The sequence below is a fragment of the Myotis myotis genome, unplaced genomic scaffold (genome assembly GCF_014108235.1).
Source record: "Myotis myotis isolate mMyoMyo1 unplaced genomic scaffold, mMyoMyo1.p scaffold_m19_p_3, whole genome shotgun sequence".
Classification (NCBI taxonomy): domain Eukaryota; kingdom Metazoa; phylum Chordata; class Mammalia; order Chiroptera; family Vespertilionidae; genus Myotis; species Myotis myotis.
The window spans coordinates 194,534,139-194,559,350 of record NW_023416335.1 but is presented as its reverse complement, the minus strand read 5'-3'; the positions used below and the strand labels follow the sequence as shown (position 1 = coordinate 194,559,350).

The 25,212-nt window shown below is 36.8% G+C and overlaps 1 protein-coding gene across 5 annotated transcripts in view; it reads left to right on the top strand.

Moving 5' to 3' along the window:
* Positions 1–25,212, top strand: part of NTN4 (netrin 4) — a 109,906-nt gene that overhangs the window by 68,331 nt on the left and 16,363 nt on the right. For 4 of the 5 annotated variants that reach the window (XM_036299907.1, XM_036299909.1, XM_036299908.1 and 1 more), the window contains exons 4-7: positions 3,092–3,218; positions 5,342–5,530; positions 23,296–23,509; positions 24,089–24,204. In XM_036299907.1, the coding sequence (XP_036155800.1) occupies positions 3,092–3,218; positions 5,342–5,530; positions 23,296–23,509; positions 24,089–24,204 (646 nt within the window). The remainder of the gene's footprint in view (positions 1–3,091; positions 3,219–5,341; positions 5,531–23,295; positions 23,510–24,088; positions 24,205–25,212) is intronic. The other variant, XM_036299906.1, reaches the window with a different exon arrangement.

The window sequence follows — 25,212 nt, the reverse complement described above, 5'->3', positions numbered from 1 at the left end:
TACCAATTTGTACTTCTTAATCCATTCACCTTTTTCATCCAGCCCCTCAAAGCCCCCTCCCCTCTGATAGCTCTCAGACTGTTCTCTTATCTATGAGTCTGTTTCTATTTTGTTGTTTATTTTGTTCATTAGATCCAACATTATGTAAAATTATATAATACTTGTCTTTCTCTGACTGAACTTCATTATGCTATCAACTTCTTTCAGCTACTCGTTTGCCTTCACTTTACTAAACTCTTCAACTTTGGAAGGTTTTTCTTATTCAGTTTTTCCAAAGATTCCATTTTGTTTGAAATCAGCATCTCATACAAGTAAACAAAGTTACTCAGTTTTTACTGAGAGCCTTTAAAGAATCTTACCATGCAGAAGCTATTTGATAAAGAGTTTCCCTTTTCATGATGTTAAGGAATGTTGAATTCAAAAGATTTAATAAGCCCGCCAGTGTTCCTCAGTGGTTGAGCACTGAGCTATGAACCAGGAGGTCACAGTTCGATTCCAGGTCAGACCACATGTCCGGGTTGCAGGCTCGATCCCCAGTGTGGGGTGTGCAGGAGGCGACCGATCAATGATTCTCTCTCATCATTGATGGTCCTCTCTCTCTCTCCCTTTCCCTCCCTCTCTGAAATCAATAAAAATATATATTTAAAAAAAGATTTAATAAGAGCAGTAGGACTAGAGCATTTCTTCCAGAATATATGAAAAATCAGATATCCTGGAGCTAGAATGAAAAGACCTCACTCTTATAGACAAGTAGAAACTGAATTCCTGCAGACCTCCAAATTTAAGTGCAAATTTATCTTTAGAGCTTGCCTGGACATGAAAATGGAGATGTATAGTAAACTCTTACAACTCCATGGGACTTTCCATATCAAGAGCTCCTATGGAAAAATGGTCACAAAGAGAAGCCCAAGAAAATAGATAGCTGTAATTCACTTCACACTTGGGCATTCCCAGACCAAACCAATAAATCGAATTATAACATTAGTTGAGTTTCTACAAAAAATACCAACAAAAATTTTGGCAACATCATGGTACTCTGAGGAGCCAATTCCACCCTCTCAAATAAATAAATATGTATATTTATTTACTAATCCCTAAAAGCTAAAAAGACAGCTATAATCAATTTTTATTAAGCACAAAAACCTTACATTACAATACACAGAAATGAATTTTAGCAAGATGACCACCAAAATCATTGTTTATGAAATTTTCCAGATTATAACTCTTAGGCCTCACGTGGTTTATTCACAAGTAGCCTGCAGTTCTCCAAGCACTATGTAATCCTTGCACTTGAATATGTGAATATAAGTTCCACAGTAGTTATATATCATACTTGGATAATATTTATGCTACTTTCAGAGTCCCTCTATAAAGATACACACACACACACACACACACACACACACACACACACACACACTAGAGGCCCAGTGCACATTCATGCACTGGAGGGGTGTCCCTCAGCCTGGCCTGCGCCCTCTCACAGTCTGGAACCCCTCGAGGGATGTCCGACTGCCAGCTTAGTCCAGTTCCCCCAAGGGGTCCTTAATGCTGCTGAGGAGGAGGGAGAGGCTCCCGCCACCGCCGCTGTGCTCGCCAGCCGTGAGCCACAGGGGGAGTGCACTGACCACCGGGGGCAGCTCCTGTGCTGAGCATCTGCACCCTGGTGGTCAGTGCATGTCATAGCGACTGATCATTTGGTCATCCAGTCAATTTGCATATTAGTCTTTTATTATATAGGATATTAAGATAATTAAAAGAGAAAGGGGCTCTTGGGTAAAATAACACAACTTACTAGAGTGTTAAATTAGGTACAGCAGTAGATCAATGTATTGGTGTAACTATTTCCAGATTTGTTGAACTCTAGGAACTCATTTTGATTCTGACCATTCTAAATACATGTCATTTTTAGTAGTTCCTTTACCTTGCAATCAGAACATTTTAGATTATCCCTAGATTCCTAGCACCACACCTTGGTTTATTTTGTTTCCTCTTCCTGGTAACTTTCTTCGCTACTGTCAGAAATACTGTCCGTCTTCAAGGACCAGCTCAAAACCCAATCTTTCTCATAAAGCCCTCCAGAACTGCTAACCTATGGTAATTTTCGCAACTTTTAATTCCAACAGCATTTTGTTTCATAGGTATTTATTTATTGTCTAGTTTATCTGTAATTTTTTCTATGTAAATCTTTTTTTCTCTAACTACATTTATACTTCTCTTAAAGACCGAAATTATATTTTGTAATGCTTTGTGAGCCAAACGTTGCCTGACGTAATCTCCTGTGTGTGTGTGTGTGTGTGTGTGTGTGTGTGTGTGTGTGTGTGCGTATATTTAAGTTTTCTTTTTTGCTTATTGATTTTGGGGAGAGAGAGAGAAAAACAAAGGGAGTTATTGATTTATTTGTTTGTCCACTTAATTATTCATTGATTGATTCCTGAATGTGCCCTGACCAAGGATCAAACCTGAAACCTTGGTGTATCTGGATGACACTCTAACCAACAGCTATCTGGCCAGGGCTCCCTTGTATATATTCATTAAACAATTTTTGACTGGTATTATCCTTATGCTGAGTTACCTTTTATACTGTTTCTCAAAAAACAAACAAAAAAGCACACACAAAATAACACTTGGCCCTGGCTGGATAGCTCAATTGGTTAGAGTGTCTTCTGAATACACCAAGGTTATGGGTTCAATCCTCGGTCAGGCCACATACAATAATCAACCAATGAATGCATAAATAAGTGGAACAACAAATTGATGTTTCTCTCTCTTTTCCTCTCTTTTTCTAAACTGTGGGATTAAAAGAAAATAACCAGTCATTTTGACAAAATGTATTCAAAGTCTTAAAGATATATATATTTTACCATTTAATTTGACTTCTAGAAAACACATTTCAAATAAATAAAGCTGTATACAGATAGTTAGCTACAAAGATATTCATTATTGCATTAAAATATAATATGTAAAAATATACAAAAATAGGTGAATGAATGTCATATTTTAAAGCCAATTAACGAGATGAGACTGTGGGAAGAAATTTTCTTTTCTAGCACGGTTTGTGCTCATAGATCTTACTTATTTTTGTTTGTAGGTCCATGGGAAGTGTATGTGTAAACACAACACAGCAGGCACCCACTGCCAACATTGTGCACCATTGTACAATGACCGCCCCTGGGAGGCAGCTGATGGCAAAACAGGATCTCCTAAAGAGTGCAGAAGTAAGTACCAAGCCTAGAAGACTCAGAGCCTTCTTTACAAAGTAAGCTTATCTGTAGACTCTTTGTTGTCTCTGGAAACATAATATAAAGTGGTGGGTGACCGACATAAACATAGCCAGTATCGCTGCCCACTATGCCCTCAACTATTGGAAAGAATGGCAGCTTGCCAAGTTGCCAATATGACTGTTTTGCCAAGAATATGTTGCTCATTTTCTTGGCCACTTTGGGGCACCTAAGCACCCTTCCTAATAATATGGCATCATAAAAACATGGCCAGACACAAGAGCAACTAGGATAATGGTATTCAGTAACCCTCATAGTAGAGTTAATGAATTATACTCATGAACTCATTTTTCAAAACAACCCTATAAAGCAGGTGGAAGATCTGGAAATTGAAGCTTAGTAAGATTAAGTAATTTTCCAAAATTAGTAAATAGAGTTAAGACTTGGTCCCAAATCTTCAGAATCCCAAATTAAATAATTTTTCCCCATACTATCTTACTATTACTTAAAATGAAAAATCAGATTTGAAATTATGCCAGTAAGTCAAGAAGGAGACTGCATTATCAGGTTAACCTTGGGTTTAAGGTTTGAAATTAGATAGAAGGGTAAAAAATATGGGAAGATGAATCATTGGGTTCTTTTTTTCAATTCAAAGTATTCAGAGGAAGTCACATGTCCATAACAATGTTCATACTCACAAACTTCAATTTTACTGGGCTTTGCAGGCAAGTACTGTGGGTAAAGTTGTGAGAAGTCTCTTCTCATACATAATTTGGCATCATAACTGATTTATTTTAGTTTCTAGGAAATGTAAAGGATTTCCTCTAAGCATAATTCTTAAATTATCTTATAATATGCTTTTTAAAGTTTATAAATCTTCTCAAAATATCATAACATATCAAGGAAACAATGAAAAACAATAGCACAAACATTTTCAAATACAGTTGACCTCCACACAAAAAAGGTCTGGAATCTTATTCTAAATCACTCATCAAGAGAATCTAAAGAATTTCTCCTAAATTCCTAGAATGCCATGCTGGCCCTTTACAGAGAATCCAACTGCATATCTAAATACATATAGAACATAAAGACTTGTCACTTAGTGCTACTGACTGATAATCCTAGAAATGCCTTTCAGAAATTGATTACATAGGAAACACTACTGACCTCTGCTATAGAAAATTAAGGCTTCCATAAGCGACTACCTTTACTCACCAGTACAACAATAGCTGATGACTAGAAAGACAAGTAAATCTACCTACCAAGTTATTAACTCCTGTCAAACAGAATTTTTTCCAGGCTTAGTGAGCATAAATTCAGGCCTATATCTGCAATATGAATTATTTTCAAATAATGCCTGGCAATCTAGGTTTTTCTAAGTAAGGCATGGGACCACAGTGATAACAGTGCCTTGAGAAGAAGAAGGAATGGAAATGGTGACATATTTCCATTAAAGAGAGAAAAAATTGGTGGCCACTCAAATAGTCTTTCCAAAATAAATGTCAACTCCAGTTGCTAAGGTAACTTATATCTCTGCCTACGTAGACAAATCTACAACTGATTGGCTTTCAGACATGTCTTCAAACTTATTTTTTAATTTAAAAATCTAATATGTCAATTATATCTCAAAAAATCTATAAAGAAACACTAAACATATACACCAAAAATACCCCAAAACTTTTTTAAAAAGGAAAGTAGTGCCTGGCTGGTGTGGTTCAGTGGTTGAGCATCGACCTATGAACCAGGACAGCACAGTTCGATTCCCAGTCAGGGCACACGTCTGGGATGCAGGCTTGATCCCCAGTGGGGGGCATGCGGGAGACAGCTGATCAATGATTCTCTCATCATTGATGTTCCTATCGCTCTGAAATCAATTAAAAAATATATTTTTTAAAGAAAGTAATAACCTATTAAAGGCAAGAGGAAACAGGATAAATGGGAATGGGAGACTAGAGTTTTTGATGTATACCTATTTATATTGTTTTGGTTCTTATGTACTGTAATAATATGATATGTACTCTTCAAAAAACTAAAAATAAAATTTAAAAAATTAACTGAATATTAGAAAACCTACCACTTTATTTTTAATGATTTGCTTTCCTTCCACGCTTCTTTTCCAGCCTGCAAGTGCAATGGACATGCTGATGCCTGTCACTTTGACATTAATGTGTGGGAGGCATCAGGGAATCGCAGTGGTGGTGTCTGCAATGACTGTCAGCACAACACGGAAGGCCAGCATTGCCAGCGATGTAAGCCAGGCTTCTACCGGGACCTCCGGAGACCCTTCTCTGCTCCAGATGCTTGCAAATGTAAGTGAACTCATTCATGGTTGCTGGAGAAAAGGATGATATGTATAAAAGGAATGAATCTTTCCATCCTTTATTTGCTGGTCCAAGGGAGAGAGGTCATGAAAGTTCAGACAATAAACTCATACTCATCAATTAACTTCATTGATAAGGGGTAAGAATTTTCATCTTGTTAGGTGAAAACAGCACAATATTCATTTAAAAAAATTCTCCTTTCTCACTCTCCATGAAGTAAAATTATTTTCTGTAGCACCACATTTTGGAAAACAAGATGTCTACTATAAGGGAAAAAAGAATGACGAAGAGGGAGATATATTTAAAATTATCTTAAGACAAAATATATGAGTAGAACATTGACAATAATAAGTAGACGGAAGTTAATAAAATAAAGAGTTGCTTCCTGCAATTGGGTCATTCTAGCTTTCATCTCTAGAGTGAATTTGAACACCTGCTTGGTTTCAGTATGAACGTACTTTGGTTGACACTGCTCTAATGTACCCCCATATCATAAACAAATTTAGATCATAATAATAAATCTCTTCCCCACCCAATACCAAATTCATAAAGAATGGATTCTGTTTTTTTGTTGGCATAACTCCAAGAAGTTTATTTGGAAAAAAGAGTAGAATTTTAAAATGCCTGTGCAATTATCTGAAATGTGACTGGAAAGGGTGCACGCAGAACTTAAGTCAATGTCCAATGTGGCTGAACAGCTTGCCTAACTACATGAGTATTTACATGTCTATTAACTCAAATTATTAGAGGACAAACTACTCAAGACTCTTAATGGAGATTGATGATCATGCCCTTCCTTTCCCCACCAAGGACTCCATGTTCTGGCTCAAAACAGTGACAGGAAGGGAGCAATACAATGGGAAATAATCATTCAAAATCTTGGTGTGTTTTTTTAATTTAAAGGAAAAAGTCTAGTGTTCTTGAAAAATACATATTTTTAACGTCAGGCAGGAGATATCTTCATGAAAATTTGAGTGGGCTTCTTTGTTACAAGCTTTCTCTCTTAAACTGCAGAAGATAGATTGTGGCACACTTCACTTTCAACACTGAGCCCGAAATTTGGCTGTAATACTATTTCTCAGAGTTCTATTTTACTTCAGCTTCTGCATGTACTCAGACTTGAAGCTAGAAATCAATAATAATTCATATTGCTAATTTCTCCTAGTTAGCAAATACTTAGATGCACCAAGTAAGGAATTACGAAAATGACTTATACCAATTTAGTCCTTTTAGCATAATTTGTAGCAGGTAGATGGATTAGTAGGGAAGATCTATATCTCCTTCTTTCCTTCTCCAGACAGCCCCCTGACCAACTGGTAGACTGCCCAATGAAGGCATTCACTATTCCAGCATATGTTTGGGGCACAGATGCCTGTGTCCATTCACTTCCCTAGCATGGTTTTCCTTATTAGCACCTTCTGGTTCTTTTCTTCCCTTTACTGAGCCAGGGGTAGGTCCCAACACCTATTAGCACATCTAATTCTTGTCTCTACCAACTCTCCATAATATATTATTTAATTGGCAAACATATGTTTGGCAACATTTTCACTATTATTATTTTTGTTTGTTTTAATTTAAATCCTTTATTGTTTTAAGTATTACATATATCTCCATATTCCCCCATTGATCTCTCCCCGGCTACTCCCACTCTCCCGCACATGCTCTCATCCCCCTACTGTCTGTGTCCATTGGTTTCCTTATATGCATGCATACAAGTCCTTTGGTTGATCTCTTATCCTGCCCTCCCACCCACCCTTCTTTCCCTCTGAGGTCTGACTGTCTGTTCGATTCTTTGTGTCTCTGCATCTATTTTTTGTTCATTATGTTCCACAAATGAGTGAGATCATGTTATATTTATCTTTCTCCAACTGGCTTATTTCGCTTAGCATAACGCTCTCCAGGTCCATCCATGCTGTTGCGAATGGTAAGAGTTCTTTCTTTTTTACAGCAGCATAGAATTCCATTGTGTAGATGTACCACAGGTTTATAATCCACTCATCTGTTGATGGCACTTGTGCTGTTTCCAAATCTTAGTTATTGTAAATTGTGCTGCTATGAACATAGGGGTGCATATATCCTTTCTGATTGGTGTTTCTAATTTCTTGGGATATATTCTTAGAAGTGGGATTACTGGGTCAAATAGGAGTACCATTTTTAATTTTTTTGAGGAACCTTTATACTATTTTCCACAGTGGCTGCACCAGTCTGCATTCCCACCAGCAGTGCACGAAGGTTCCTTTTTCTCCACATCCTCACCAGCACTTGTTGTTTATTGATTTGTTGATGATAGCCCTTCTGACAGGTGTGAAATGGTACCGCATTGTCGTTTTGATTTGTATCTCTCGGGTGATTAGTGACTTTGAGCATGTTTTCATGTCTCTTGGCCTTCTGTATGTCCTCTTTTGAAAAGTATCTACTTAGGTCCTTTGCCCACTTTTTGATTGGGTTGTTTACCTTCCTTTTGTTAAACTGTATGAGTTCCCTATAAATTTTGGAGATTAAACCCTTATTGGATATAACATTGGCAAGTATGTTCTGCCATGCTGTAGGCTCTCTTGTTGTTTTGTTGGTTTTCTTTGCTGTGCAGAAGCTTTTTATTTTGATGTAGTCCCATTTGTTTATTTCTCCTTAGTTTCCATTGTCCTAAGAGCTGTATCAGTAAAGATATTATTATAACATACATCTGATATTTTGCTGCCTATGGATTCTTCTAAGATTTTTATGGTTTCTCGTCTTACATTTAAGTCCTTTATCCATTTTGAGTTTATTTTTGTGTATGGTATAAGTTGGTGGCCTAGTTTCATTTTTTTTGCATGTACCTGTCCAATTTTCCCAACACCATTTATTGAAGAGACTATCTTGACTCCATTGTATGCTCTTGCCTCCTTTGTCAAATATTAATTGAGCATAATGGCTTGGGTCGATTTCTGGGTTCTCTGTTCTGTTCCATTAATCTATATGTGTGTTCTTGTGCTAGTATCAGGCAGTTTTGAGAATAGTGGCTTTGTAATATAGCTTGATATCTGGCATTGTCATCCCTCCAACTTTGTTCTTTCTCAAGATTGCTGCAGCTACTCGGAGTCTTTTTTTATTCCAAATAAATTTTTGGAGAATTTGTTCTGGGTCCGTGAAATATGCCATTGGTATTTGATGGGGATTGCATTGAATCTATACATTGCTTTGGGTAGTATGGAAATTTTAATGATCTTGATTCTACCAATCCATGAAATGGTATATTCTTCCATTTCTTTATGTCTTCCTCTATCTCTTTTTTCAATGTCCTGTAGTTTTCTGAGTACAGGTGCTTTACTTCCTTAGTTAAGTTTATTCCTAGGTATCTTAATTTTTTTGTTGCAATGGTAAATGGGGTTGTTGTTTTTTTTTAGTTTCTCTTTTTGTGAGCTCATTATTGGTGTATAAAAAAGCCATAGATTTCTGGGTGTTAATTTTGTATACTGCTACATTGCTGAACTAATTTATCAAGTCTAATAGTTCATTTTCACTATTATTTAGCAATATTTTCATATCATTAACTATCTGCTTGGCAGATGTGCCCCTGTCACTTTGAGAGTTATTAATTCCGATAAAATTAATGGCAAATAAATTAATTAACTGACATTTATTAAGTATCTATAATATATCAGATTTCATGGTAGGTGCTGATATAGATGTTGCCATAGCCACAACTTTTCTCCCTTAGTTCCCAATTTACTTTTATGACAAAGATAGTATCAAGAAAACAAGTTGATATTTTTAAAACTTTAAACTATCTCAGTGTGTGGTTCTATCAACAACATGTACAATGTTATTCAAAATAACAATTTTATTATATTTATTCTACTCTGCTCACCAAGGCAGAAAAGAAATCTGCTACTCAGTGTGTGGCCCTGAGACCAATCCCACTGGCACCATCTGATTAGAAAATGCAGAACTTCTATTCCCATCCAGACCCACCCAATCAAATTTGCACTTTAACGAAATTCCCAGGTGATCATATCATATTAAAGTTTGAGAATGCCACAGAAAGCTTTTCAATAAAAGTTAAATGCATTTTAGCACTTACTGTAAAGGTTAATTTTTTTAAAATTGGCCAGAGCATCCTATCATTCCCTGAGCATCAAATTTACCAATGTTTACATCTCTACTTGTGCATATAGACTTAGAATTTTTAAAAACTGAATTACATAAAGATTTACTGAGGGGAAAATGGAAATCTGGATAAGTATGTTTCTGTAGTTTAGTACTTTCCAAAGTTTAATCCATGGAACACTAATTCCATGAGATGTTAGTAGAAATGAATATAAGGCGAAATCTGTCTATGGCCTGAAAATTTAGAAAATGGTGAATTAATCAAAGGTTTCCTCAGGATTTCTCAGAGCCCTTCATATGCTAATCTTCATTAACAAACCTCAGACAGAGCTTTGAGGTGTGTCTCTCAAATTTTACCGGGAATGCCTCTCTCTCTCTCTCTCTCTCTCTCTCTCTCTCTCTCTCTCTCTCTCCTTCCTTCCTTCCTCCCTCCCTCCCTCCCTCCCTCCCTCCCTCCCTCCCTCCCTCCCTCCCTTCCTTCCTTCCTTCCTTCCTTCCTTCCTTCCTTCCTTCCTTTCTTTCTTTTTCTTAATGTGTTGGCAAATGGCCTTGGTGATTCTTTTTTTATTATTATTATTTTTATTGATCTCAGAGAGGAAGGGAGAAGGAGAGAGAGATAGAAACATCAATGATGAGAGAGAATCATGGATTGGCTGCTTCCTATATGGCCCACACAGGGGATGGAGCCCACAACCCGGGCATGTGCCCTGACTGGGAATCAAACCATGACTTCCTGGTTCATAGGTCGATGCTCAACCACTGAGCCACGCCGGCCAGGCAGGGAATGCCTTTCTTACAGAACATCTGTGGGGCCAATGTTGTATAGAAACTTGGGAAGCCATGTCCCAGAAATTCCTTCCCTTTATTTGTTATTTATTTCCAAGTGCTAGATCCCACAATCATACATCAAGGACCTTATATTTCTATCAGTGAAATAATTACAAACATAACATAAACTAAGCCTCGGCAGTCTACAATCATTTATCAGTGATGACATATGAAAACACTTCTCTCCCTCATTTCCTAGTTTATGTCTTCTCAGGAGTTGGAACCACTGCAAACTTGAAGCATCAACCCAGACAGAATTTACCAGTAGTACGTAAATTATATACTTAGTGTTGCTCAGGAGACATGTCTTGAGTGCCAGGCACTGTAATAAGCACTAGGTCTGTAAAGACAAAAGGTCTTCCCTAAAAGATCTTACACTCTAGATGAGGAGAAACTTAAAATAACAGTCCACTTCAATCCACTGTGGTGATGGTGATGATATGATAGTAATAGCTGATGTGTATAGAGTGCCTACTATTTTCTGTTCACGGTTCAAAGGGCAATATATTCATTAATTCATTTAACTTTCACAAAAGCACTTTGATGTAGGTACTTTTATTATCCCCACTATATGAGGAAAGTGCAATGAAAGAGATTTGTGGAGTACCTGAAGGGAATGTGTGGATGAGATGAAAGCAGGTGAGGGGAGATTTCCTTGGTGAGATGCCTCCAACACTTCTTTGGTTGCTGTTTAATTTTTTTCCTCTAAAAGTGCCGAAACACAGTTTGTCCTACTTTCTAATCAATGATTGCCTTCTTCGCCTTTAATGAGTCCATCTAGAAAATGGAATGAACTTATGTTATTCAATCTACCACACATTTAATAGAATACTCACCTTGGCACATTCATTCATTTAACAAGTATCAGTGGCACTAGTCTTGGGACTCTGTTCACAGTTACATCACCAGCTCCCTGCCAAGTAAGCCAAGGATTTATTGGCCCCATTCATGTTCCAGGCTCTATTTTCCCTACCTCTATCCTGATAAGCACCGTGCTAAGTGCTATGGTCCTTATGTGTGCACTTAATTGATGGCCATAAATTCATTAAACTTAAATAAAAAGAGCCATGCACCAAATCTACTAGCCAACAGATGTATTCCTGTGAGCAATTAAATTATTTCTGTTCTCACTTCCTCTTTATTTCAACTGTAACCAGAATCAACTGCGGGACCCAAACAGTCAGCTACACATTTCCATTGCCAAGAAATCACTTCTAGGGATTCCAAAGATGTTTGTTTTTTTAAGACTACTGAAGATCATTGAAACTGAATTTATTTCTACAACTCAGAAAACGAATTTTAAAAGGACAGTGAGTTTAAGGTCTGTGAACACAAGGGACAGTGTTAAACCACCCCAACTGAATCTGGGGCTGAGAGCAGAAATTGAGGCTCAAACTGGCTGGTCACAAAGGTACAGAAGTAAAATGGAAAACATAATTTCACTGAGGTACTGAGGTACTGTAAGGAATACCATCTCTCTGTTCTAAAAGAGAAGTCTCTTTTAGAGTAATTTATTTGAAATCTCTAAAGTCACTTATGTACCTTTGGTATCCTATAACCTTAGTAGATTTTCCTAAGGCAGGCACAGTATAAATGTGAGAATAAACCTAATAGGCAGTGGTATGCTGACTTTCTAGGGAGAAAAGAAAACAAACAAAACAAAATGCTGATTTACAGCACTGGCCAATTTTTATGGTTTAAATAGTCCCACCATGCCAGTTTCAAGCTACCAGATCATTGTTGTTTTCTTTAATCAGGAATTCAGTGACTCAGACTCTAAACTAAAAGAGGAATGGTTTCTCTCCTTTGAATGAAGTCTTGCACCTTCATGGTCCCATTTCTGATCCAAGAACTTCTTTCTAGTCAAACCTGCATATGGATCAGAATCACTTAGGAACACTTATTAAAAACATGACATCTCAGAGCTCCGGCCCTGATCTTCCGAATCAGAATCTCCATCAGGGATGGGGGCTGAGATCTGTATTTTTTAAATTTCTTTATTGATTAAGTTATTACATATGTGTCCTTATCCCCACATTACCCTCCCGTCCCCCTCACTCATGCCCTCACCCCCCTGTTGTCTGTGTCCATTGGTTAGGCCTATATGCATGCATATAAGTCCTTTGGTTGATCTCTCCCCTTTGCCCCCACCTTCCCCTACCTTCCCTCTGAGGTTTGACGGTCTGATTGATGTTTCTCTGTCTCTGGATCTGTTTTTGTTCATCAGATTATATTGTTCATTATATTCCATAAATGAGTGAGATCATGTGATATTTATCTTTCTCTGACTGGCTTATTTCACTTAGCATAATGCCCTCCAGTTCCATCAATGCTGTTGCAAATGGTAAGAACTCCTTTTTAAAAAAATATATTTTATTGATTTTTTAGAGAGAAGAAGGGTGAGGGATAGAGAGTTAGAAACATCGATCAGCTGCCTCCTGCAAACTCCCTACTGGGGATGTGCCCGCAACCAAGGTACATGCCCTTGACTGGAATCGAACCTGGGACCCTTCAGTCCGCAGGCCGATGCTCTATCCATTGAGCCAAACCAGTCAGGGCAAGAACTCCTTTTTTTATCACAGCGTAGTATTCCATTGTGTAGATGTGCCACAATTTTTTAAACCATTCATCTACTGATAGACACTTATGCTGTATTTTTAAGTTTCATTGGTAATTCTGATTCAGCCTTTTGACCTCCTGACTAGCATATGAGGACAACTACTTATATCATTCTTGTTTCTTGTGTGAGCTCCATTTGTTTTCATCTTTGGTGAAAGATTTTGAGCTAATAATCATCTATAACTTAGTCTACTCACTGAATTAGCCATGACTCTGACAAGAAATCCTAAAGGATTACTAAAACTCTGGCTAGACAGGTAGGTCTTCTCTCCTGATATAGTGAGAGATGTGAATGTTAGTACCTTCTCCCACTTAAAGATGTCTAACTTAGAACCTCAGCTTTTCTCCAAGAAATTTCTGGCAGAATTCTAAGATGTCTGTTTTTCATGTAACAGTTTCAAAATAAAGACCTAGCAATACCATTCAGAGAATGCCCTCTTATTCATAGTATATAAATTTATTTACTGTAAATATCTCATACTTGAAGTGAATTAGTATACTGCAACTGGAATTTATAATAAAATTAGTGCTACATCAACATTTTCCTTTTACTTCATATTTACATATTTTAAAACATAGCATTAAACTAGTACAAGTATGTTATTGTGTTGGATTTAAATAATCATTGAATTCAGTTCTTCATAAAGCTTTTTTCTCTTTATCATTCCTTTTAACACAAAGGGTGTTAAATATTAGACAAATGGGAAATTGATTGGGTATGGAATATTAACAGCTATTTGCTCCATGACATGAAATTTCCTACAGAAAAATTTCCTTACTTTAGTAGAACACATGGTTTGAAACAGATGTTTGAAGAACATGCTTTCTAGAACAGAATTAGCTCTCTTTTTAAGAAATAGCCAGTTAGTAACTATACAATAAATTTATTGACTTTTATGTCAAAACTTATTTTTAACTATTGCATAGTCTTTCTCCATATTTAAAGAAAAATCAGCAAATGGAAAAGAAAGCAGAATACATTCCCTATCAAAGTAAACAACCTCTTAAAAAACTGACGTGCCCTTCCTTCCTCCCTGGTGGGCCAAAATAAATGTAGTCAATTGCGTTTCAGTAGAGAATGAATAAAAATAAACTTGATCCCTCTGCCCTTAAACCCAAACCAAGTGTTTACCAAGATAATGTCTGGTTACTTGGTTACTGTTACCCTAACTAGCCAGCTCTCTTTGTAAAGACAGAGTTCTATCATCCACCCAAATCATTTTTTCTGTTCTTCTTTCCTTTTTTCTTTTCTTTTCTTTCTGACTTAAGTGAGAACTGCTCAGCTGATGGAAATAAAAGTGCTTTGAATGGGTAACTATCTTGCCACAGATCACTTTTCTAACTTCACAGTCTACTCAGATATGATCTCATGATGTTCCCAGAAAGAATCTTTGTGTTTGCTCATACCTCTATTTAACAATTACTTCATTCTACCTCTAGTGTGGTTTTTCTTTCCCTTCAAAGTGTCTTAAAAATAAAAAATTTAAATTAGTAAAAACCAGAATACCTTACCACAGTGACACATTAAGGAACCCATAGCACCTTCCATTTTTCATTCTTGTGCCTATGTTCTGGTCTGTCTCAGAAAAGGATTTTCCTCAAGGGTCATTGACATTTCTTTTAGTATTAGCTTAGGTGGGCTTTTCTTTCAAATTGTAATCTTAGAAAGCCACGAGTTCATTTTATGTCATGTAAACAACATAGACATCTTTGTTTTATATTGAAAGTAACTGTGTATGATTCCAGCATAGAATCAATATGAAGTAACTGTTTCTGAAAAGCAAACTTTAAATAATCTAGTGCAGTGATGGCGAACCTTTTGAGCTCGGCGTGTCAGCATTTTGAAAACCCTAACTTAACTCTGGAGCCGTGTCACATATAGAAATAGAAATTTTTTGATATTGCAACCATAGTAAAACAAAGATTTATATTTTTGATATTTATTTTATATATTTAAATGCCATTTAACAAAGAAAAATCAACCAAAAAAAATGAGTTCGCGTGTCACCTTTGACACGCATGTCATAGGTTTGCCATCACTGGTGTAGGCTCATGACCCTGGCTGGCCTGGCCAGTCAGAGTCCTTCCCAGAAAGTTATACATTCTGAAGTGGGTAAAGAGAGTTCCCTCCTTCCTCTGGATTTGTGAGGATGAGAAGATGTGAGGCTGGTGCTACCTCCAATGTTGTCTTTCTCTGTGGACCGAAAGCCTGTCTTCAATAGAAAAGAATGAGACCAAAACAGAGAAGGACAGAGATTATGGAGAAAGATGGGGAGAAAATATTAATATCATTTAAGACCCTGGATCCTCCCTTCTCCTTCCCATTAACATGAACTAATAATTCCTTAAGTTGATTGATTTGTATTTCCAGTGCTTGCAACCAAAAGAATTCTGACTAATCAGTGCTCTTATTAATGAGTTCCAATATATCCAATCTAACCTCACAGTTTTTACCTTACTCAATCTTTTTGAAGTCCATGTGTCCACTAGCTATGTTCTCTTTCTTATATATTCTCTTAGCTTTTATCCCACTTTTCTGGCTACTTCATCTTGGTCTCCTTCTGGCACTTTGCCCTCTGGATTTTCACACTATGCTTTTCTTCCTGTGAAAGAACATCAAAATCCACAACTTCAAAAACCATTTCTACTCCATTTATTCTATATCAGACATCCCATAAGCACCTCAAGTCCAAAGGGCCTACAGAAACCCTATTTTGATACCAAACCTGCTTCTCCTATTACTATATTCTGCTTCTCAACCAGTTAACTGATTACCGAAAGGCCAAACAAGAATCCAAAGAATCATTGTTAGAATCCTCCTACCTTTCCTTCTCTCTCCCTCCACGTTCTATCACTCATTAGATCAGATAGACTTTAATTTCTAAGTAAATTAGTCCTTACTAGACTCTAGTGATTCGGCAATAATAGTTAGAAAACTCTAATCTCAGCTTTTTATTTTTTTATATAATTTTATTGATCATAGAGAGGAAGGAGAGATATAGAAACATCAATGATGAAAGAGAATCATTGATTGGCTACCTTCTGCATGCCCCCAACTGGTGATCAAGCCCGCAACCTGGGCATGTGCCTTGACTGGGAATCAAACCGTGACCTCCTGGTTTACAGGTCAATGCTGAACCACTGAGCCATGCCAGCTGGGCTAATCTCAGCTTTTAAAAAAATCTAGTATATAAAACAAGAGGGTTAAGAAGTTAAAATGATAGAGAAAATACATATATCATAATGTAATAATCAGAGTAGGACTATCCTTTTAAAAGATTAAATAACATATTAAAATTCACCCCACAAGGAGAAATTTTATGAATTGATGAATAATAAAAGTCAGTCAGACTGGGGAATAGAAGTAGGAGAGGTCATGAATTCTCTAAAATGGCTCCAAAACAAAGTGTAATTCACTGAATAACTAAGTAATATGTCATTCTGCATTTGATGAGGACAAGAATTAATTAAGCAAAGAATTATAAAATAACAAAACCTTCAGAAGTCCAGACAAAATTAGATGGGGTATAAAAAAGAGAACTAGCATTTTTGAGTAGCTACTATGGGCCAGTTACTATTGGGCAACTGACATAAGTTATCCCATTTAGCATTTTTATAAGTTAGGTGGTGTCTTTTGTACTTTATAAATGAGGACATGGGGCTTAAATTGATTATATAGTTTGTCTAAGTTCATGCAAATGGTCAGAGGCAGAGCTGGGTTTTGAACCCAGCTTTGTCTGACCTCAGAGACTTTGAGCCAAAGACCTACAAAGATCCAAATCATGACATAGTTGATGAAAACAAAATGAGTTAACAAAGGTGGGGATAATCAGATATACATACTGGAGCCAAAAATAATATATTAAAAACTTAGATTTTTTTTTTAATAACACTTTGGGTTTTGAATAAGACTTTGCTTACTGATAAAGAGCCATGTGAAGTGTGAATATAAAGAATTGTATTTATCTTAAGAATTCTTAGTACAAGAAAGATGATGGTAAATGGAGAGTGTTCCAAACAGACCAACAAAACAATCATGAAAAGAGAGATGCTAATAGATAAATATAAAAAAGCATAAATGTTCTCAGATCAATTAGGAAACGTATCAGAGAGAATATAACTTTTTACACATACTCAAAAGGTGTAAGGGGATATAGGGAGTGGCAAAAAATAATTTACTCCCCTAGAACAAAAAGTCATAATTAGATATAATTGGATGAAAGTGAGGAAAGGAATTTCAGATTGATTAATGTGACACACAAAAAATTTTGCTGCCAGTGTGGTGGGAATGTCTCCTACAGAGTTAGATTAAAGAACTTTTTTTTTTTTTTTAAATATATTTTATTGATGTTTTACAGAGAAGGAGGGAGAGAGATAGAGAGTTAGAAACATCGATGAGAGAGAAACATCGATCAGCTGCCTCCTGCACATCTCCTATTGGGGACGTGCCCGCAACCCAGGCACATGCCCCCGACCGGAATCGAACCTGGGACCCTTCAGTCCACAGGCCGATGCTCTATCCACTGAACCAAACTGGTTTCGGCTAGATTAAAGAACTTTTATTAAATATAATAAATAATAAAACTTGACTGAGTGAAGCATTAAATGTAGGAAATAGTCTCAAGATTAAGAATAATCTGTTCTACTTGAGCATTTTAATTTTCTATGAATTTGTTGTTTTGCTTTGTTTTTATTTTTTATTTTTCTAGTATCTTAGTATTGCAAATGCTGTGGTGCTAAGATACTAAAAACCTATAAATAAATAGTATGAACCTTTGTGGAGGTTTAAACCTAGATCATTGCATGTTTGTCAGTTATTGAGAGGTATATTCATTTCAAACATAAATCATTTCACATTTGTTGGTTATTGAGAGGTACATTCATTCATTCAACAAAGATTGAATGAGTCCCTGAAGTGGGTCAGTTATGGTCCTAGGTTTTGAGGATACAGATATGAAAAGATGTGGTTCCTACTTTCTAGGCCTTTACAGTGTACCATAGAAACAGCAGTGAGGCAAAAACAAACAAAAAAATACAACATAAAGAGATTACATTAGAGGCCAGAAGAATATCAATCATTAAGAAATAGTTATTAAGTGACTATAATTCATCCATTATTAAAAATTCAACATAGATTTACTCAGTGGTGACAATGTGGCAGGCTCTTCATAGTCACTGTATCCTATATAATAAAAGGCTAATATGCGAATTGTCCCTTCTGGAGTTCGACTGACCAGGAGTTCAACCGCTCACTATGACATGCGTTGACCACCAGGGGTCGACACAGAACAAAGGAAGGCCCCGGCCAGCAGCTGGCAGACGGGGGAAGGAAGGCCCCAGCTGGCAGCCGGAAGGCCCCGATCAGCTCTGATGGCTGGCCAGGCCTGGGGACCCTACCCGTGCATGAATTTCATGCACCAGGCCTCTAGAATACAATAAAACAGTTCCTAACCCCATGGAAACAGACTATAAGTACATTTATCCAAGTAAGTATGTAAGTGGAAACTGCAGTAAGTGCTATGAAGAGAAGGGTACCATGATATGTTATAGCAGGGACTAGCAACATCAGTTCAAAGGAGAGAGCTACTAGCAAGAAAGATGGAATAAATAAGGGTTCTTTCTCCAAAGGAAAAAGGGGTTAGGGATGACCTCAATTCCTGGCTAGGTGCCTGGGTAGATGCTGCTTGAGTGATTGGGAATACAGGAGGCTTCTTCAACAAAAAGATAATGATGTGGGATATAACCAATCATCAAAGCAAAATACTGTATCCAAAATTATACTGAAAAGTTTCCCTGTAGTAAAATTTGTCTTTACTTCAAAAGTACTTTCTTCAGTTTTAACTGAAGTAGCAATCCAGGAATATAAAATTGGCTATTTAGCTGTCAAAGAACTCTGAGATATACTCAGGAATAAATAGTAACTGGTTCAGTTACAAATAGTAAACAGGAAAGGAATGATACAAAAATCAAATGTAGGGTCTGAGCAGGAGCCACATAGTGAAGCATTAAAAATTAAAGGGTGTGACTTGTATTTGTTTGCATTACTCATTTAAAATTTTATAGAAGACAGATAATAAATATACTTAAATACCTTACAATTATTTTTAAAGTATTAAATAGAGGCAGAAATGGATCTTCTTTTTGTGGGTTGTACAGTAACTCAAGAGACACTGCATTTTTGGTAAGTGAAAGGCAAATCTTAATTTAGATCATTCTCTTATTAGATTTATTCTAGCATAACTTTATTTGAAACTAACATACACCTTTAACATCATGGAACTAGACATCTTTGAACACAATGCATATAACATTTAAAGGATGTATAGAAAACTGTTCCCTAGGCTAATAAAGGGGTACAGAGTAAAGTTTGTTTACAAATAGTTGGTAGTAGAAAGAAAGGAGAAAACAGTACCAAAAGGGCTAGAAGATTTTATTTTATCTAACATTTAACTTCACACTAAATATAGTAACAACAGCTCATATTCCCCCTTTCTGTTTAGAGTTGTATGCAAAGTCATCTCCTTTAACTCCTAGTCATCCAAGAACCTCCGCAGGCAACTGGACAGCTTTCAAAATAGCTTTGACGTTAAAAATTCCCCATAAGAAATTCTGTAGGGCCTTGGCCTTTTCAGGAGAAAATGTTGGGAGCCTGGGCAGCACACTGAGGAGTGGCCACTGGACAATGATGAAAGGGCTTGACCAACAGCTTCTTTCCCAGCTGAGGGCCTTGAACTCTGAGTTCTGTTTTTAGAAAAGCTAAATCAGAAATAAATACTTTCAGGGTATTTTGCTCCCAGTATAGCTTTTACAAACAGAATAGCAAAAAGCTAGAGTCATAAGGTAATGCTAAGGAGTCCTGGCAATTTCAAAAGGGTAAGATGCTGAACACAACTGGGTGTGTCTACAGCACGCTTGGCATCATGGATCACTCTCTGAGTGAAAGACATGCAAACAAACTCCTAGGAGTCTAGTGAAGGTGCAAATAAAGATGAAAAGACAGCAATGGTTTCCTATGACTCCACCACCAAAGGCTTTAGCAACCCCATCAGAATAAAGGAAGCCATAACTTTTCCATTATATTCCTGCCATTTGTGCATACTTATGTTCACATGGGTTGACAGCTGTGACTCTAGTTCTACATTACATTGTAGGGTACCTTTCTATAAGCAGCAGGACCATAGATCAGACCCTACTTTTTCCTCAACATGTTCTGATCCACAAAAGGACAGTAATAGCAGATTGATTTTTTTTTTAATCCAAAGAAAGAAACATGTAACAGGCAAGTTACCTAATTCTATAGGACTTAGAATCGTGGAGAAAGCCATTTGCCTCCAAATTTCTTCCAGGTGTAAAGCAAGAAATTTCCGCTTATTTTGAAAGCCAGTTTGATCATTAATTTCCTTTCAAAACAACCCTTATCTACACCGAGGCAGTTATTGCTCTTTCCTCTGTGTTCCCATGCACCCTGGACTACATTGTTATAACATTTACTGCCCTGTAATTATTTATTTGCCTATCTCTCTTCTTTTACTGAATAGTGACTCTGTACTCGTTTTTGTGTCTTCAGCCCCTAGCATAGTTCATGTTAACTCTAAAGTTCAAGAACTCTTTGACAAAGGTGTGAGTGAAGGCATGAATGAATGATGAGCATTTTAAAACCAATGTTTCACCTAGGTAATAATAATAATAATATTTATTCTTTGAGCATTTGATGCCAATAAATGCCTGACACATTGCTACATATATACGTCATCTTATTTAATCCTCACACAAACCTATAGCATACTTCTTACTTCATCAGTGAGAAAACTGAGTCTTGAGGAGGTTAATTCCACAAAGGAATAAACCTTAGAACCAGATTTGAACTCATCTAGTCTGACTCCTAAGTTTGTGCCCTTACCAAGTCTATTATACTGTCCTTGTTTTATTTTCTGTCTTCCTAAGAGATCTTCCTAAGACATGTTACAGGTAACTTTCAAACAACTGTATTTATTGTTAGCATTTGTGGTTGAAACAAATACTCATTTCAGAGCCTTACAGATGCAGAAGGTTACTTAGAAAACATGTTCATCTGTTGTTTCATTACAAGTTAGGTTTTCTGGTAGAATATACTCCAGAGCAGCTTCATGTCCTCTTTTCTGTACTCCATAGAGAAACAGTGCTTCACACAATAGGTGTATTGATGCAACCACATATCTGTAAATAAAATTCGTATAACATTTAGCAAGTATCTAAATTCATTATTTAAAGGGAACCTATTGTGAAATCGTTTATGAAAGTACCCATTTTCTCTATCGTATCTGTTTTGAATGCTTTGTATTATCATTTCAGGTTTTCTTATAACAGGACATATCAGTATAGAATATATTCTTTTAAATTAGTCATTTGCATTTTAAAAGAAATCTTGTAACAATATTTAGGAGTTAAAAACGTCATTTTAACTAATTTTGTTTTGCTAATTTGGTTGTGAGAGCAGCTTAGGGCAAATGTTTACTATTGGATTTCATGTCTAACAAGAAAAGACAAAGCTGCAGTAGGATTTATGTCACTCCAGTTGGGTTGTAACTTTGACATTCATCATAATGAATAGGTAAAAATTAAGTGCTTGAGTTACATTTTAGAATCAACAACTAATAAGAAATATACTTTGGAGAATCAGAACCTGAACCAGAATCTAAGAAAAACCTCTTATTTTTCCCCAAGCAAGAAGGAAATACATTTGCATTTTGGAAGAAAATAAGAAATGTAGATTATGAGTGTCAGATATTGCCTGCTATACAAACTTCAGGAGATCGGTATGCAAGGCAAGCCTCGGTGTGCAGTCTGAAAAAGTATGCTGTGAACGATGTCAGGGCCTTCTGCCTGGAGCTACTTCTGCATAGTTTGCAAGTGGTATTTTTATCTGGTAATTATGTAAAAAGTCACATTGACAGAAATCCACTAGCCCACGTGACAGAATCACATTCTTCTCTGGCCATTCCTGAAATCTGTGTAGGTTTTAAAATATATGGTAGTACAGAGGGGCTAAATCCCAGAAAGGCTTGAATTTTCTATTAGAGAAAAAGATAATGGTGTTGGTGGGATACCATATATTACATTAGATGTGGGTCTTTATTCTGGTTCCCCTATATGTTGTCAAGAACAAAATTGACTTACCTGAGTGATAAAGGCACTATTGGTTTATTCACCTCATAATGAGGAAATGTTTATATTGGAATATGTGATTTCTTTTAAAGTTTTCACATAGCAGTTTGATACATTCATGCTATACAGTATACATTCTCTCCAAATGTGTGATAAACGTCAAACTTCAACTTCTTTCCACTCAATGCACACTCCAGACATGCTATAAATTCTCCCATCTTAAAACAAAATAAACAAAACTCACACCTTCATTAGAGTTCACATCCCCATTCAGGTTTAGCTGTCACTACATTTCTGTGCCCTTATAGGAAATCTTCTCAAAAGAGGTGTCTGTTCTCAGGCTCAACTTCCTTTACTGCCATTCTCTCCCAAGACCGCTTCAATTAGGTTTGCTACTCACTATTTCACTGAAACTGTCCCTATCAAGGACACCAGTGGCCCTCATGTTGTGAAATGCAATAATCCATTTCCATTCCTCATCTCCTTAGACCTATCAGCATTTGACACAGCTGATATTGCCTACCTCCTTGAAACAATCTTTTTTTGGCTTCTTGAACACCGTACTCATCTTTTTTTTTTTTCCTTTATCACAAAATTGCTCCTTCTTTGTCTTCATTCCCATCCCCCAACCAAAATCCATTCATATTTAATGCCTTCAATTTTATAATAAACTATAGGCCCGATGCATGAAATTCATTAGGCCTTCCTTCCCCCAGCTGCCGGCACCGGCTGCCCTCTGCCACCCAGGACCCGGGCTTCCCTCACAGCCCTGGCATCATCCGGAAGGTCAGAAGGTTGTCCACAGGGACATCTAGAAGGACAGCTGGTCTAATTAGCATATTATGCTTTTATTATTATAGATAATGCGGTTTGTTTTGCAGTAGACGTGCTTTTCTCATTTTATCTTCTTATCTGTAATTTAATTAGCTTTTATTCTCTGAGTATACACCAACTGGCTAAAGGATGTGCCTCGGAGACATGCTGTGTAGTAAAAGGAAGCCATTTTGGGATTGGCAGGCCCAGTCTCCACAATCCAGTCACTCATCAGTCCTTGTATGTCCTCTCTGTTGTAGTGTGTTCCTGCCATCCAGTTGGATCAGCCGTCCTTCCTTTCAGCTCAGTGACCTTCTGTGACCCCAGTAATGGTGACTGCCCTTGCAAGCCCGGGGTGGCAGGGCCACACTGTGACAGGTGTATGGTGGGATACTGGGGCTTCGGAGACTACGGCTGCAGGCCCTGTGACTGTGCAGGGAACTGCGACCCTCTCACAGGAGACTGCATCAGCAGGTGAATGTGCATGGCTCTTGTTCTCATCTATGTGTCTTTCAGGTTCTTTTGAAGATCTGGTAGCGATATGGAAAATCTTGTATGCCATCAGTGGAGCAAAGATGTCTTTACAAATCTCTTTTTTTATGTGTTTTTATTTTATTTTATTGATTTCAGAGAGAGGGAGAGGGAAAGAGAGGTGGAAATATCAATAATGAGAGAGAATCATCAATTGGCTGCCTCCTGCATGCCCACTACTGGCAACCAGGGCATGTGCCCTGACAGGGAATCCAACTGTGAACTAACTACTGGTTCATAGGTCAACATTCAACAACTGAGTCACACCGGCCGGGCTTTACATATCTCTTTAAAGAATTTTTGTCAAATTGAGATTCAAGCCATTTGTTATTGCAAGATTCTAGAGATGGTCTAGTTCATTTTGCAAAACAAATTATTCTTCTTAATAATAAATAGGTCCTTAAAACACTATTTGTTTCTGAAAAGGTAGCTGAAAACGTTTAAATCTCTATAAAAGTAGTCATTTCATTCAAGTTCTGAGAAATTCCTTAATAATGTCTTCATCATTTTCTGTTTTATTAGCAGCACAGACATAGACTGGTATCATGAAATTCCTGATTTCCATTCCACTAATAATAAGAGTGAATCAACCTGGGAGTGGGAGGATGAGCAAGGATTTTCTGCACTTCGACATTCAGGTGAGACAATGATATAATGTATTTCCAGGTCTGGTTTTGACAAACAATGATTCTTAACAAACCAGAGAACAGCTTTTGGATCCTATAGGGGAACTCTTTAGTTCTGACATTTAATAAAGTAGTGATTCCCATAAGTATAAAACTATTAAATATAACTAAGAGGTATTTTAATAAACTTTTCTTTACTTTTTTAAATTATTAGAGTAACATAAGTAGTGAGTATAGAAAATTTGGAAAATTGTCACCCAAATCTCATTACTCCACTGTTAATACTTTGGTGTATTTCCTTCTCTCTAAAACATGCTGCTTTACACAGTTGAGAGCTAACAATATATCAGGTTAGGAAACGTACAGGTCCATTTAAAGGAAAAATGTTCTTACCTAGTGTAACTTAATATGTACAAAGCAGAGGCAAGCTGTGAACTCATTTTTATAGCTTTTTTATAACTAGAAAATAAGAACAATTTTACAAACTAAATGTAAGCCAAATAATAAAACTAGTAAAATTCAAGTTAACAACATGAATTGAATATGAAAAGTGATTTTTACTGAAGCCAAAACACATAAATATGGTTCTTTGAATTTACCAAGTCCATACTATTATTTCCTCTGACTCAATTTTCCTATGATGTTTATCAGCTCCTTCATTTGAAGAGCATGCTGTGATATTGATGGGATTACATAATTTCTGTGTCCATCCTGCCTCTATTCTTTTCTCATAGAAAATCAAGTGGTTCCATTTAGCACTGACTTGCTCCTTAACACAAACATAAATGCATGAAATCTTGTATTAGCATTTGGTTGTAAAGTGTTCACTAAATAATCCAAATTAAACTTAAAATAAGTTTTAAAATATGTTTATTTTAATAAAATTTAATATAATCTATATATATAAAAGCCTAAGTGACTGTTATGACCGAACAACCGGTCGTTATGAAGCGCACTGACCACCAAGGGGCAGATGCTCAATGCAGGAACTGCCCTCTGGTGGTCAGTGCGCTCCCACAG